Source organism: Zootoca vivipara, chromosome 12 (genome assembly GCF_965207765.1).
Source record: "Zootoca vivipara chromosome 12, rZooViv2.hap1.1, whole genome shotgun sequence".
Classification (NCBI taxonomy): Eukaryota; Metazoa; Chordata; class Lepidosauria; order Squamata; family Lacertidae; genus Zootoca; species Zootoca vivipara.
The window spans coordinates 2,683,378-2,697,588 of record NC_142595.1 but is presented as its reverse complement, the minus strand read 5'-3'; the positions used below and the strand labels follow the sequence as shown (position 1 = coordinate 2,697,588).

General features: G+C 43.9%; 1 protein-coding gene across 1 annotated transcript in view; it reads left to right on the top strand.

Annotated features, from left to right (window-relative positions):
* Positions 1 to 14,211, top strand: part of MOCOS (molybdenum cofactor sulfurase) — a 93,571-nt gene that overhangs the window by 59,291 nt on the left and 20,069 nt on the right. Inside the window, exons 9-10 of the mRNA XM_035135079.3 lie at positions 9,095 to 9,257; positions 12,925 to 13,006. Coding sequence (XP_034990970.2) covers positions 9,095 to 9,257; positions 12,925 to 13,006 — 245 coding nt within the window. The remainder of the gene's footprint in view (positions 1 to 9,094; positions 9,258 to 12,924; positions 13,007 to 14,211) is intronic.

Here is a 14,211-nt window from a genome sequence, read left to right as displayed (position 1 = left end):
ACCTAGTGTTGTAGGCCTACCTTTGTGTTATGGTATAAGGGATCTCATATAACATATTGGATACCACATTAAGGATTCACAAACTGCTGCATAAAATCACGTGACTTAATTGTACTGGCTTTAATGGGGGATAACACATTAAGTAACCGATAAATAAGTATAACCATATTTGCATATGCAAATAAGGATTTTAGCAGCTTAAAGCTTTCCCTATTTCTCCATGGTTTTCTTCACTAAGTACTAATAGCACGAGTTTAGCTCAAGTATGCCAACCTTGACTCAGACACATGCTGAAGCTGCCTGGGAACCAGAAGTTTGGGATCAATGATGGAAGAAAGGCAGGAGATAAATGAAATATATTTATTTTCACATTCCCACATGGCTTGAGTCATGGCCCCATCCAGCAGGCCACACATGGAGGAAGGGGAAATGCATTTCTGGTTCCCAGCATGGCCCCAGTTGCTGTTCTATTGAATATGGTATTGGAGTCCATGTAGTTCTGGTATACTCACAACTTGAATCAGGGAGGAAGAAGTTATGTCACAGAAGTCCAGGAGCCAGCAGCCCAACTACCCAAGCAGGCAGCTAGACACCCCAGGCAAGAAGCCATCCGGCCAACTGTCTAGAACCCCATTTTCCCCAGTTGAGTTGATTTAGTATTTGTATTCTGCTTTTCCAGCAATTAATGTTGAAGTGTCTCACACTAATCACAACAGCGTTAAGAAACAACAAATATTGCAATCACTGTAATCGCAAACACCATAGGATATAAAGCAAACAACAAATTCATCAAAATAATTCAGTAAAGCCATAGTAACTCATAGTACTACCAGGTTACTTCCTAATCATATGGAACCTTACTCCAGAACAACAAAAAATAGATTAGCTGTTGGTTATCAAAGGAATTGTTTTTCCACCCTGCAGAGGGTGGAAGCCCCATTCACTGTACATGAATTATAGACACTTACACAGAACTATCGGCCTCGCAAACTGACACTTCTGGCCCTAATTGTTCCCCTACAAAAAAAAAATCACTGCACACCACTGCAATAGACACCACTGCAATCTTCAAAATAAGAATTACAAATGTTTGCAAAAAATAAGTACTGTACAAACTTTCATTTTATTTAAAAATGAATAAAATGAAAATTAAGAAGGGGAGGAACAACAACATGTGGATTATATAATTTAAGTATCCTTGCCAAACCTAACTTCCAAAAGGTACAACTGCTATAAATTTTGATCCCTAAATCAAGGGTGGACAACTGCCCTTGGGCTAGTTGGCCAGATTCCTAAATCTCCCATATGGGCAAACTTTGACACATGGGCTGGACCATTCACCTGCCAATCACCTGATGTCTTAATCATGTCAGGTGATTTATACCTGTCAAATTCAAATGTGGTCTCTGTAAACTCTCAATCAGCTTAGCAGTGGTTACAACACCTTCCTCTGCATATGTATTTTCAGTGCCAATCAGCTCTTTTTTATTATTATTTTTTATAATAATTTTTATTAATTTTGTAAAGACAAAACATACAACACATACAAAATAAGCTCAGTCCCTTCATTTTCCCTCCACCCACAAGACCACTTCTGCCACCAGTGATACCCATGGGCATTGGGAAACAAAGGGGTCCATTTTAAGCTGGGTTTGACCTCCCCCCTCCCTCCTCCCCCCTCATCCCCCCCCTGCCACTGAGAGGACATAGGCGGAAAATCTCTGGGGTTTGGTTTATCCCCCAGCTAATTCTTCAATATCACTTTGCTTAACAACAAAACAACAGATAGGGGGAAAAAAAACAAGAAAAAAGAAAAAGGGAAAAGAAAAAAATATAAATTCAATATCTTATTCTCATCACAGTTTGTTTGCGGCTTCCCCGGTTCTCGTCCTCCTGGATTTCCTAACTTCATCAATTGATTATGGCGGGTTTTCTGTTCTAATTCAAAATCTTATTCTTATCATATTAACTTAATCCTCCTCCTTCTTCATGCTGCCCCCCTCCGAGTCCCCTCCTGCCACTAGGGTAACTCGAGGGGTTCAGCAGTCAAAAGGTTCCATTTTTGTGTCTGGGTTTCCTTCCACCCCTCCCCCTCCCCCCAAAACACCCCCTGCCACTGGGTGCAGAGAGTAGAGAGAGGGAGCCAGGCAGATCTCTACCCAAACCTCTGTCTGCTCACCAAAAATATTAAAAACAAACTCTAACATGTTTCCTCAGCCATTCTTCTACTCCCTCCAGAAAACTCTTAACCCTAAACTTTTAAAACTCTCTCCTTCCCCCTTCCCGATGTCCCTTCCCCCAATTGGATCAGCATATCCTTTAGCAAGCCAAGATTCAGAAACCGTCATTCATCCACCAGAAAAATAACCTTAAACTAAAGTTTTCACCCCACACCAGATCTTTCCCACTTCCACTTCCAGGCCTTTGCTCCCCCCTCTTCCTGCCTATCCCCCCCCCTCACTAACTCCACTCCCCATTTCAATCCCTCCAGGATTTTCATTTCCTTCAGTCTTCTCTTCACTTTGCCTCTCCTTGTCGGCCTCGTCTCCTTGTTCAAGTCTTTGTTTTTCATCATCCAACACATTTTTTTTTGGGTCCAAATCAGTCTCCAAATTGTCAAATTGTTGCTCCTCGCACACAATCTCAGTCTCAAAATTGTCCTCTAAATCTTGATCTTGCACCTCATTCTCCATTGTTGTTGGATTCAAACATTGGCGTTCCTTGTAAATATCTTCCCATATTTGTAGATAGTTCAGCACTGCCTCCTGGAAGGCTCGAGAAAACTTTGTTTTCATACTTCACTTAGCCACAGGCAGACCAGAGATAAGGGCCAAAGGGTACTGGAAAATTCCTCTCTACCACGTTGTCGGCTCCATCTTGGCTGGTCTTTCCCTTTGTCTTTAACTTCATCACAGTTCAAATTTAAATTCCCATTGAATTACTTCTAAATCCTCTTCAGTCAGTTTTTATAGTCCACAACAATAAAATCGACTTTCTTAATCCTTTTAGCAATTTGACAGCTTTTGACAGCTGTCAAAACATCTTCCCCTTTGTTACTGCTGAACCTCAAGGGGTATCGACACCGGGGGCTGGGGAGGTTTTGAAAAGTCTTTCTCTCGGGTCCTTAATCTAGAAAAAACTTTTCCCCCTTCGACTTGAGGATATTTAATGCGCCTCCTGATTGACCATTTGGAAGAGATCGGCTTCCGTTGTTTTGAAATCTCTTCCTGTCTTCAAAATTGGAATTTTTAAAGTCCAAATAGAGATTTGACTTACTTTGGAAAAGTCTTTTATTTTCTTGGAAGAATCCGCCGCTTGCAGGCTGAGGACTCGGAGCTTCACTTCACGGAGGTAAGATGAGACCCAAAAATGGCTCCCGTGACTCCACTCCGCTGGCTCTCGATCGCTCTACGGAGCTCTCGGCAGCGGAGGAATTGCGTCTGGAGCAAGCAGCTGGGTGCTATGTCACCGGGACACTCTACCCGGTGTTTTTTTGGGGAGTCCGCTCGCTCTGCGGACTTCCCCCCCCTCCACGAAGCCAGGGACTTCGGAGCGCGAAGTCCCTGTGTCCTACTGCACCAGCGCAACGGACCGGAAGCCCAATCAGCTCTTTATGCTGTCAGATGATTGACAAGGAAGGTGGTGTCAGGCTTGGGTCTCTCCCACACACATGAGACGACTCTGGCAGTTAAGTATTTCAGATTTACTGGCCATTTAAAAAGCCCCGGTTGGAGCTCAGCTACCGTAATTTCAGTCCTCCTTCGATGACACAGTTGCTGGAACTGAACTCCTCCCCCTTTTCCCCCAACAGGAAAAATTACTGCACTCCCACAATTCCTGTGTCTGTGTCACTATCTGAGCTTTGCAGCTGGATTCCTGCTCTCTGTGTCTCTCCGTCTTTCTCTGCGGGCGCAAAGGTCGAATTCTCTTAGGAATTCTCTCCCTCCTTCCACTGTATCTGTCTCGTCTCTGCCTGTCAGAGAGTCCCGTTCTCTGACAGGTGGTCCCAACCACCACTCAAGTTGACCTGTGGTGGGTGGGAAGAATAGTGAGGAAGGGAATCCCAGTGGGGTAACCCCCTCGTGCGGCTCATCCCAGCAGGGCTCAGTGCCAATCAACTCTTTCAGCTCCAAATTCCTCATCTGTAGCCATGCCTGTATGGGTGAATCTGTTTTGACTACAGTAGTGATGGGACTGGACATCAGCAAGGGAGAAAATGATTCCATGAACACACACACACACACACACACACACACACACACACACACGTTTAAAGTGCATGGATTTTGCATTGTAAATGCTGCAGAATAAAAAAGGTAAATTTTAAACATTAATAACTTCGTCGTAACAGCAGGTTTCAGGCTACACATATTTGCTCAAGACTACATAAATAAAAGAGTATTTAATCTCGGATGCAATAAATACTTTAGACTCGCTGAGATCACTGTGCACTAGATTTTATTTTAATTTTTAAGTGCTCCCAGGTCTAAGATGAATTATAATATTGTTCTCTTTACATTTTCCTGAATAAATCAGTCGACCTTTTTCACTACCTCCTTGCCAAATAATAAAACAGGATATTCTAATGGAACTTCCTCAGGCTGTTTCAACACCTCGCCACTGTGCCGAGCTTTATCTTTCTTGTTAAAATCTGCTTTATTAGCTTGGCATCATTTTTTGGGGGGGAAATTAAATCTTCCGGTATGTTTGTCGGATAACATGCAGGAGAAAGGGGTGGCTGTTAAAAAGGAAGGAGGAAGACAAGAACTTTTTCTGGCATTTTTTTGTTTTTGTTTTTAGTGAATATATACAACATAGCACAGAATGCTTTTTAGGCCTTTCTTCAAATCCAGGCAGAAGCTGCTCCAGTATCAAGTCTCTCTCCTGCCCCTCCCCCACTCCAATTTGTTTTCCTGTTTATTGAATTTATATTCTGCTGTTCCTCCCAAAAGAGTTCAGGGCAGCAAACACTTTAAACAAAATATAGTGGTACCTTGGTTTAAGAACAGCCCTGTTTACAAACTATTTGGTTTACGAACTCTGCAAAACCAGAAGTAGTGTCTTGGTTTGAGAACTTTACCTCGGTCTAAGAACAGAATCCGAACAGTGGAAAGGCACCGGCAGTGGGAAAGCACGCTTTGGTTTCAGAACGGTTGTGGTTTAAGAACGGACTTCAGGAACGGATTAAGTTTGTAAAGTGAGGTACCACTGTAAAAACAATTTTTAAAATAATTTTAAAAACCTGCTTAAAAACTGTTGCAAACATCTAAAAACAGCAAAACACCTAAAACTATTTTAAGAACAGACGTAACCATTAACCAAGGTGGGCATTTGAAAGATTCACTCCCACAAGAATAGATGGTCACTAACTTGGATGGCTTTTAAAAGAGACAAATTCAGGGGAGGATAAGGCTCTCAATGGCTGCTAGCCATGATGGTTGTATTCTGCCTCTGTTGTTGGAGGGAGTATGTCTCTGAATAAGTGAATCACAGGTGGAGAGAGTGTGTTCAGGTTTTGCTTTCAACCAGTAGCTGGCCATTGGATGGGACTAGATGGGCCATTGATCTGATTCAACAGGGCTGATAGGTTCTGAACTTACTGGTACAGGATGTTGACTGAGAGGGTGGAAACTGGCGAGTGGGAGTGGGTGGGAGAACAGAAGAGAGTGTCTGGAAAAGGGGCAGGGGGAGGGGAGACACATAGATATCAAAAGAGGGAGGAGAGAAATCAGGATATGTTGTTTCTTCATTCACACAAAAAAGCTGCATTAAAATATCCTATGCTGCCCATAGATGTCAGTGGAGAAATCAAAGACTTTAATGTACCTGAGACTGGGCACAGGTTTCTCCACCCCCCTTCTGCAAAAAATCAAAACAAAATGAGAAAAACAGCATGGTGGCCATTGAGGATAGAGCCTGATCAATGGGCCTAGAATGCTGACTGTCTGCAGGAATAAGAATGTCCTGCAACTCCAGCAGGAAGGACAGTGGAGTCGCTGGAACCCTGAACAAAAACACTCAGTGCTTCAAGATTTTGTTGAAGGGCCCACTTCTATAACACGGGGACAATTATCCAGATAACATTAAATTATGTAATATTTATAATTTTGTATAGTGCCCTGCAATCCTGTTTTCAATATTGTGGCTGAAAAGCCAAATCTTTCTTTCTTTCTTTCTTTCTTTCTTTCTTTCTTTCTTTCTTTCTTTCTTTCTTTCTTATATCTATCTATCATCTATCTATCTATCTATCTATCTATCATCTATCTACCTACCTACCTACCTACCTACCTACCTATCATCTATTATTATTATTAGCTGCCCCTCTGACTAGGTTGCTCTAGGCTGTTCCCAACAAAATATTAAAAACACAGTGAAACATTAACCATTAAAAATTTCCCTGAACAGGGCTGCCTTCAGGTGTCTTTGAAAAGTCAACCAGTTGTTTATCTCCTTGACCTCTGATGGGAGGGCATTCCACAGGGCGGGCGCCACTACCGAGAAGGCCCTCTGCCTGGTTCCCTGTAACTTGGCTTCTCATAGTGAGGGAACCGCCAGAAGACCCTCAGAGTTGGCTAGACAATGAGGTGGAGACACTCCTTCAGGTATACTGGGCTGAGGGTGTTTAGGGCTTTAAAGGTCAGTGCCAACAATTTGAATTGTGCTTGGAAATGTACTGGGAGCCCATGTAGGTCTTTCAGGACTGGTGTTATATGGTCCCAATGGCCACTCCCAGTCACCAGTCTGGCAGCTGCAGTCTAATTATTCCTAACTAGTGTATTTCAGCCCGTTCAATAACGGGCGCTAGAACATCCCGGGGTTCGGAGAAGCGCTTGCGCAGCGCTTCTCCGAACCCTGGGACCTGTCCTTGCTGTCAGCGGCAGGGAGACAGGAACAAAGGAGGAGAAAGCAGCCCTTTCTCCTCCTTCCTTCCTCTCCTCCCGCCGCCGACAGCCCTTTCTGTCGGCGGTGAGGGGAGAGGAACGAACAGAGAGAAAGCAGCCATTTCTCTCCGTTCGTTCCTCCCCCTCTCACCGCTGACAGAAAGCACAGAGGTTGCCGGCTCTGTCGGGTGGGGGGAGGAAGAAGCAATCCGATCCTCTGCTTCTCCCTCCCCCCGCCTGACAGAGCCAAATGCCGGCTCTGTTGGGCGGGGGGGGGGGAGGGAGAAGCCGAAGACCGATCGGATCTTCTGCTTCTCCCTCCCCCACACCCGACAGAGCCAGCAACTCCGCAGCGGGGGCTTTTCGCCGTTTGCCTTCCCCCCAGGGGGAGGCAAACGGCGAAAACCCCCACCGCGCCATACTTCGGCTCTGGGACTGGCTTGGCGGTGGCGGGAAGAAGGGGAGACTCCCCTTCTTCCCGCCGCCGCCAAGCCAGTCCCCCAGCCGAATTGCCCGCTGCCGCTTCGACTTCCTCGGCTACGGCAAGCAGGCAGACAGCTCGCCTGCTTGCCTTCACCGAGGAAGCGCTGTCCCATGCTGGCAGTGCGTGGCAAGGCGGCGGGGGGGGAGGAGCGCTTCTCTTCCCCCGCCGCCTCGCAGCACACCTCCAGCATGAGACGGGACTTCAGAGCGGCGGTTGGCGGTTGTCTCTGCCTCCAATCCCTGTGTCCCTGGGGCACATGCGCAATAACCTAGGGACACACAGAATCTGGACGCAGAGACACAGGGACTTTATTATATAGGATAAGGGCAACAATCCAGGTAGAGTGGCCTTACTGCAGCTTCTCTTGGCCCTGAGCCTGCTGCCTAACACAATAAAGTGCATTCAGCCACTGGATTCTGCCGCTGGGGAAGGACCCATGTCCTAAAACAGGCATCCCCAAACTGCGGCCCTCCAGATGTTTTGGCCTACAACTCCCATGATCCCTAGCTAACAGGATCAGTGGTTGGGGAAGGTGGGAATTGTAGTCCAAAACATCTGGAGGGCCTGCCCTAAAACCAGAGGTTTCCAACCTTTTTGAGTCCACGGCTCCCTTAACCAACTACATTCTTTCTGCAGCTCCCTTGTGAGGCTCAGGAGCCCAGTCGTGTTGTCACCCCTTGCCTGCAGAGCCGACAGCCCCTCACCCTTTTTCAAACACCCTCCCTTGTGGAGTGTTCCCTCACCAGCCTCTGGGCAGCCTCTGCTGCTGCTCCTGGTCTCTTAACTCCCACCCCCCCAAGCCTTTGGGAGGCAGAGACATGAGAGGGCATCAGAAGAGGGAGGGAAGGAAAGAGAAAAAGAGGCCAGCCACAGCACACTGGTTGAAAACCACTGCCTTAAACCATTCCAAACTTCCCAAATTTTACCAAGTCTTTCCTCTAAGTTATTAGTCCAAGGATAATCTCTGTTTTGTACTTGTTACATTTATTTTTATGATGATAATTTGTATATTACTTTGATTATTTATGTTGATAATTTATATATTGCTTTTCTTTGTAAGAAATAAACTCAGATCAATTTCAGTTATAAAATCAATAAAACATCATATATATTAAAACATAATGTATTAAAAATGCATTCTAAATAAAAATATTCTCCCAAAATATGTTTTGGAATTTGTGGCATTCCAAATTCCTGCACAGGTTCTATCCTCCAGCAGAAAAAAGCTGGGGTTGCAGTGGGAAACTGATCCTCTAGAACAGGGACGTCCAACAGGTCGATTGCAAAGCTCAACAACTTTGGCTTCCCAAAAAAAGCTCAACAACTTTGGTAGATCACTGCCAGTTTTTTTATAGTGGGAGTAGATCTCAGTCTCTTGAAAGTTGGACATGCCTGCTCTAGAACATTGGCGCTAAATTTCCCCTAGACATTCATGATTTCAGAAGGACTTCTTCCCTGAACCCAGAGAAATTTGAGATGTACCATAGTCTATTAATCCTGTTTGCTGTTGACAAATAGTATGCTATCATATCTTTTCAGCTCTTGCAATGAGGTATTGACTATTAAAAGTCTCTATTTTAAAACCAGAAGTAAATACCTATCATTTTAAACTCATTTGATTATCAGGTAGTCATGAATAGTTCTGTTTTTCCATTTCTTCGCTCAGCATCTGTGCACATCTGTATAGTTTAAAGACTTACTAAGTGAGAAGTGGTCTGTTTCCCATCAGGTGATGCAATGGCCCATTGGAAATAAAGGTTTGCTGTATGATCGTAGCTTCATGGTTGCAAATCACAATGGAGTTTGCATCACTCAAAAGCAGGAACCAAGACTGTGCCTTGTGCAGCCCTTTATTGACCTGGAGCAAAATGTGATGATCATCAGAGCAGAAGGTTGGTATGCAAATCTTCATTATCCTTTCATTGTTAGGTGGTTTCAGTAAAATATGTAGTATCACAAATTACTAGTGTTTTTGACATGCCCTGCTGAGAATTTCTGTTGTTGCAAATCAAATAATAGATACCAAGTATGTTATCTATTGTGTGGTTTAACCCACAGCGGATGGCACTGTGGGTTAAACTACAGAGCCTAGGTAGGGCTTGCTGATCAGAAGGTTGGCAGTGGTGAGCTCCCGTTGCTCGGTCCCAGCTCCTGCCAACCTAGCAGTTCAAAAGCACATCAAAGTGCAAGTAGATAAATAGGTACCACTCCGGCGGGAAGGTACAGTGGTGCCTCGCTTAACGAATGCCCTGCTTAACGAAATTTCCGCTTAACGAAAGGTTTTTTCTAGTGGAGGTTGCCTCGCTAGACGAATTCGTTTTACGAAAAATTCGTCTAGCGTATCGCGGTTTCCCATAGGAATGCATTTAAATTCAATTAATGCGTTCCTATGGGCAAAAAAAATCAATGCATTCCTATGGGATTCGCTAGACGAATTTTTCGTTATAAAAAAAGACCCGTGGAACGAATTAAATTCATCTAGCGAGGCACCACTGTAAACGGAGTTTCCATGCGCTGCTCTGGTTCACCAGAAGCAGCTTAGTCATGCTGGCCACATGACCCGGAAAAACTGTCTGCAAACAAACACCGGCTCCCTTGGCCAGTAAAGCGAGATGAGCGCTGCAACGCCAGAGTCCTTCGCGACTGGACTTAACTGTCAGGGGTCTTTTACCTTTACCTTTTTAAAGGATAAAACACAGCATTGGAATGAGAAAGTTTTGGGAGATGGCCTTGTTGCTTTTATCCTGATATTTTCTGAGATGATGCCTCTGCTATTCAGTTGAAATTAAAATCTCTTTGGGTTAATGAAGTACTCAAATATGTGTCCCCAAGATAGTAAAATAATTTGTTTTGCCAGGTAAGATTATTTTCAATTAACCACATCCAATACCATTCACATTTTTCTCTTATCTCATAAAGCATTTCAGCATCTACATTCCCGCAGTTCATTTTTTCCAGAAGGGAAAATTACAGTTGAGACAGTTCGAGTTGATTCCCCCCCCCAATTCTTTTTAACCCAGTGGTTCCCAACAGGTGGTCCGGGGACCCCCAGGGGTCCGCGAGCTATGCCAGAGGGGTCCGCAAGATGCTATTAGAATAAAAAATATATTAAATATATTTCGTATGATAACAGATTTTTTGTTTTGGCCGCTTCCTGCATGAGCAGAGTCTAGCGCAAAATTAGAATTAGATAGAGGCAGTAGTTCTGCTGTATGCTGTTAGGCGGCGCTTTACAAACACTACTGTTTTGCAAAGAGGCAGTGCGCGCATTCTACTAATGCTCACCTCCCCAAGATGCTTTGCGCGCGTCGGCTTCATTTGTGCGCTACTGCGCAGGTACCCTGTCTTCTCCATTCCCCTCCCTCCTCCCTGGCGCGCGCTGCCTCTTTGCAAAACAGTAGTGTTTGTAAACAAAGCGTTGTTTTTCGTGGAAGCTACAGTTCGCGTAGTTAAAAATGGACCGTCGGTTAAAAAGTGGTTTGTTAAAACGACAAAGGCCTACAGATGAAGGGGAAGAACTGTAAAAAATGTATAAATATAAAATATAAAAAGACTCTTAATTTGGCTCTCACTTTTTAATTTTAGGATTAGGAATTAATGGGGGTCCTTGTCACAATAGCGGCTCGATGAGGGGTCCTCGAGAAAATTTTGTTGGGAACCCCTGTTTTTAACCTGAGAAGATGTCTTTGTGCATGCAAAAATGTTTTGGTGTGCCCTCATTTTTCCTAGTGAATATTTTTCGAAAACATATTTTAAAATGTCAAGTATTTGCTTCCTTTCGAACTTCTCTTTCCCCCTCTTAAAAGAAGCCTATATTCTCATTTATTAGAGGTGACATAATTGGGATAAGACTGCTTTTCATAGGCTGCAGCTATCAGGGCTGCAGGAAATTTCTGCCTATTCCAATGTATGAAATACAGAGGGAATGAAGTTACTAAAAGCTAAAATTGTGCAAGCGTGCTGTGGGGATCAAGGTTGCACAAAACTCTGCTATATCCTTGTTTAATGATCATTTGGAGCCACCTGCAGGAACAAAAATATATTTCTGTATCGAAGCTATGCTGTACCATTTTGATCTAGCACAGATGTAATGCTAGCTCCTGTAGCAAATGATAGTTTGCATTACAGAAGCTGGCCTCAGGAATGTGTATGTCAAACCTGGCATGGTTTGACAGCCCCAGATGGCACATGAGGAGAAGGAAGAAGCAGTAGATTTGGGGCTGGTAGACCCAGGGATGGAGAAGAGAGGTCCTCCTCTTCTGACTCCAGGTGTCTCCTCTGTTCCTCTAGAGGAGCTCAGAACCTCGCCAGGCAGGAGGGAGGCCTTTGACTAGCCAGAGGGACTGAACAGGAGGAGCTGAAGGCAGAGGGGCAGATACAGTTTTGTTGTCAAGAACCATGTGCAACCTTTGCAGCCCCACCCCCCACCCCATAAGCTCAACAATTTATGTATCCAGATGATTATTTAATTTTTGGAATGTCTGCCAGTATGTTTTTTACTATGTTTTTATTTTGTTTTTTATTGTTGATGTTTTGTAATGTGTTTCTAATGTTGATAAAGGATGATAACAACAACAACAACAACAACAACAACCTCTTTTCAAGCCATCCAAGCTGCCTCTTGGGGGAGCAGGTGCCATAGTTGGACTATGACATGAAGAAGTCATTTTCTTAAAAATTTGACCTAAATCGTCCAACATTCATTGGATGTCCATGAGTTTTAGCATTATGGGGGGACGGGGACTTTTCTACACACCATGCACAATTTTATAAACTTCTAACATGTCACCTTTTACTCACCTTTCCTCTAAAATAAAAGGTCCCATATGCTTCATAGAGGAGTTGCTTCACCCCCTCGATCATTTTGCTTGCCCTTTTACAAATTATTTTTCAACTATACAGTATCCTTTTTGAGACTGTCCTTTCCCTTATGAGGTGTCTGGATCAGTTTATTTTTTGCTATTGAGTCTGTACCATTATTCCATCAATAAAGATCACTTCCTTAACTTACAAGTACATACTTACATCTGCTGCTATGTTTTGGAGCGGGAGCCAGAACACTGGATGTGTGCAACACTAAATTCCAGCAAAGAAAGAGTGGCAGAATGTACTTGCTGACAAGGATTCTGTTTTCCAAACTGTGGTTTGCAGGGAGTTAACAATCTATCTGCATCCAACTTCTGCCCAGAACCCTTTCAAAATGCCACTAAAAACATTGAAGCTTAAATCCAGACATTCTTGTTCATAGATGCATGTAGGGATCTCCAAGATGGTCAGTGCTGTTAGCTCAGAGACCATTCCCCCCTTATTGAGGATTGTGGACTGGCTGGAATCAGTCCCCCATAAGCCTCAAACAGGTGATCTATACTTCCTAGTTGCACAGGTCCACCTATATGCTTACAGCCTCAATCCACCACAACATGCATTCTCAGGTTCTAGGTGAAGAATTTTCAAGGCAAGCATTTGGTTTACAGAAGCCCATGACTTGGATCATTTTATTCAATTCTATTAAAAATGGATATACTGTATGAATAATGTTTTCTATAACTCTTTATGTAGGGATGGATCCCATTTCTTTATCCTTGGAAGAAGACAGTGAAAGTCTGACGCAGACCTGCCAGAGTAAAGTCTGCTCACACAGGTGAGGGGTGTGTGTGTGCAGGGAGTGAAGCCACAGAGCTTGTGTTGGTGGAATGAATGAATGAATCTTTATTTGCGTCAGCCATCAGCAATAACAATAAAACAACAATATGATATACAATATGATATGGAATTGTGGTGCTGGAGGAGACTCTTGAGAGTCCCATGGACTGCAAGAAGATCAAACCTATCAATTCTGAAGGAAATCAGCCCTGAGTGCTCACTGGAAGGACAGATCGTGAAGCTGAGGCTCCAATACTTTGGCCACCTCATGAGAAGAGAAGACTCCCTAGAAAAGACCCTGATGTTGGGAAAGATTGAGGGCACTAGGAGAAGGGGACGACAGAGGACGAGATGGTTGGACAGTGTTCTCAAAGCTACCAACATGAGTCTGACCAAACTGCGGGAGGCGGTGCAAGACAGGAGTGCCTGGCGTGCTATGGTCCATGGGGTCACGAAGAGTCGGACACGACTAAACGACTAAACAACAACAAATGATATACAAAGAATAGAAATAAAAAGTCAATTATCTAAAATACATTTTAGGGTTTTGAATCAATAGTCAAATAGTGGATCTTATTCTGATTGCCCCAGCTAAAAACCTTGCAACCTTTGCTGTCTCCTGCTCATCTTGATCTGCCAAGAGAAAGGACACTGTGTTGGTGGAAACCAATGGTCTTTTTCCCAGTGTAGAGGGCGTGGGTGAAGAGGAGCCATGATTAATCCGTATGAGCACAGTAGCTGTGTTTGGATGTAACACTATTATTTGTGTTTAAGAGGCTTAGTAGGGCTTTGGAGAGAACCAGAGGAGTATGGTTATCTTTGGATACATCTAAGGATGTATCCAAAATCTTTGGATTATAAGGAAGGACAGAAAAGAATGATTTCACTCTGTACACAAGGGTCATCCAGTCCAACCCCCTGCCAAGCAGGAAACAAAGAAGATACAGATACAACAAAAAAGAAAGAAGATACAGAGTCCAACAAACTAGAAATTGTAAAAAGGGCAGACATATCCACAAAATTGTTATGGGTGGCAGTACTGGGTGAAAAGAGTAGTTTAGTACTTGGGGCGTGCTATTGTTGCCTTGACCAAAATGCTTAGGGTGATCTTGAGATGAAGAATGAAATCAAGGAGGCATCCAAAACTGGAAGTGCTGCAGTGATAGGTGACTTCATTTATTCACATGTAGACTGGGTACATGT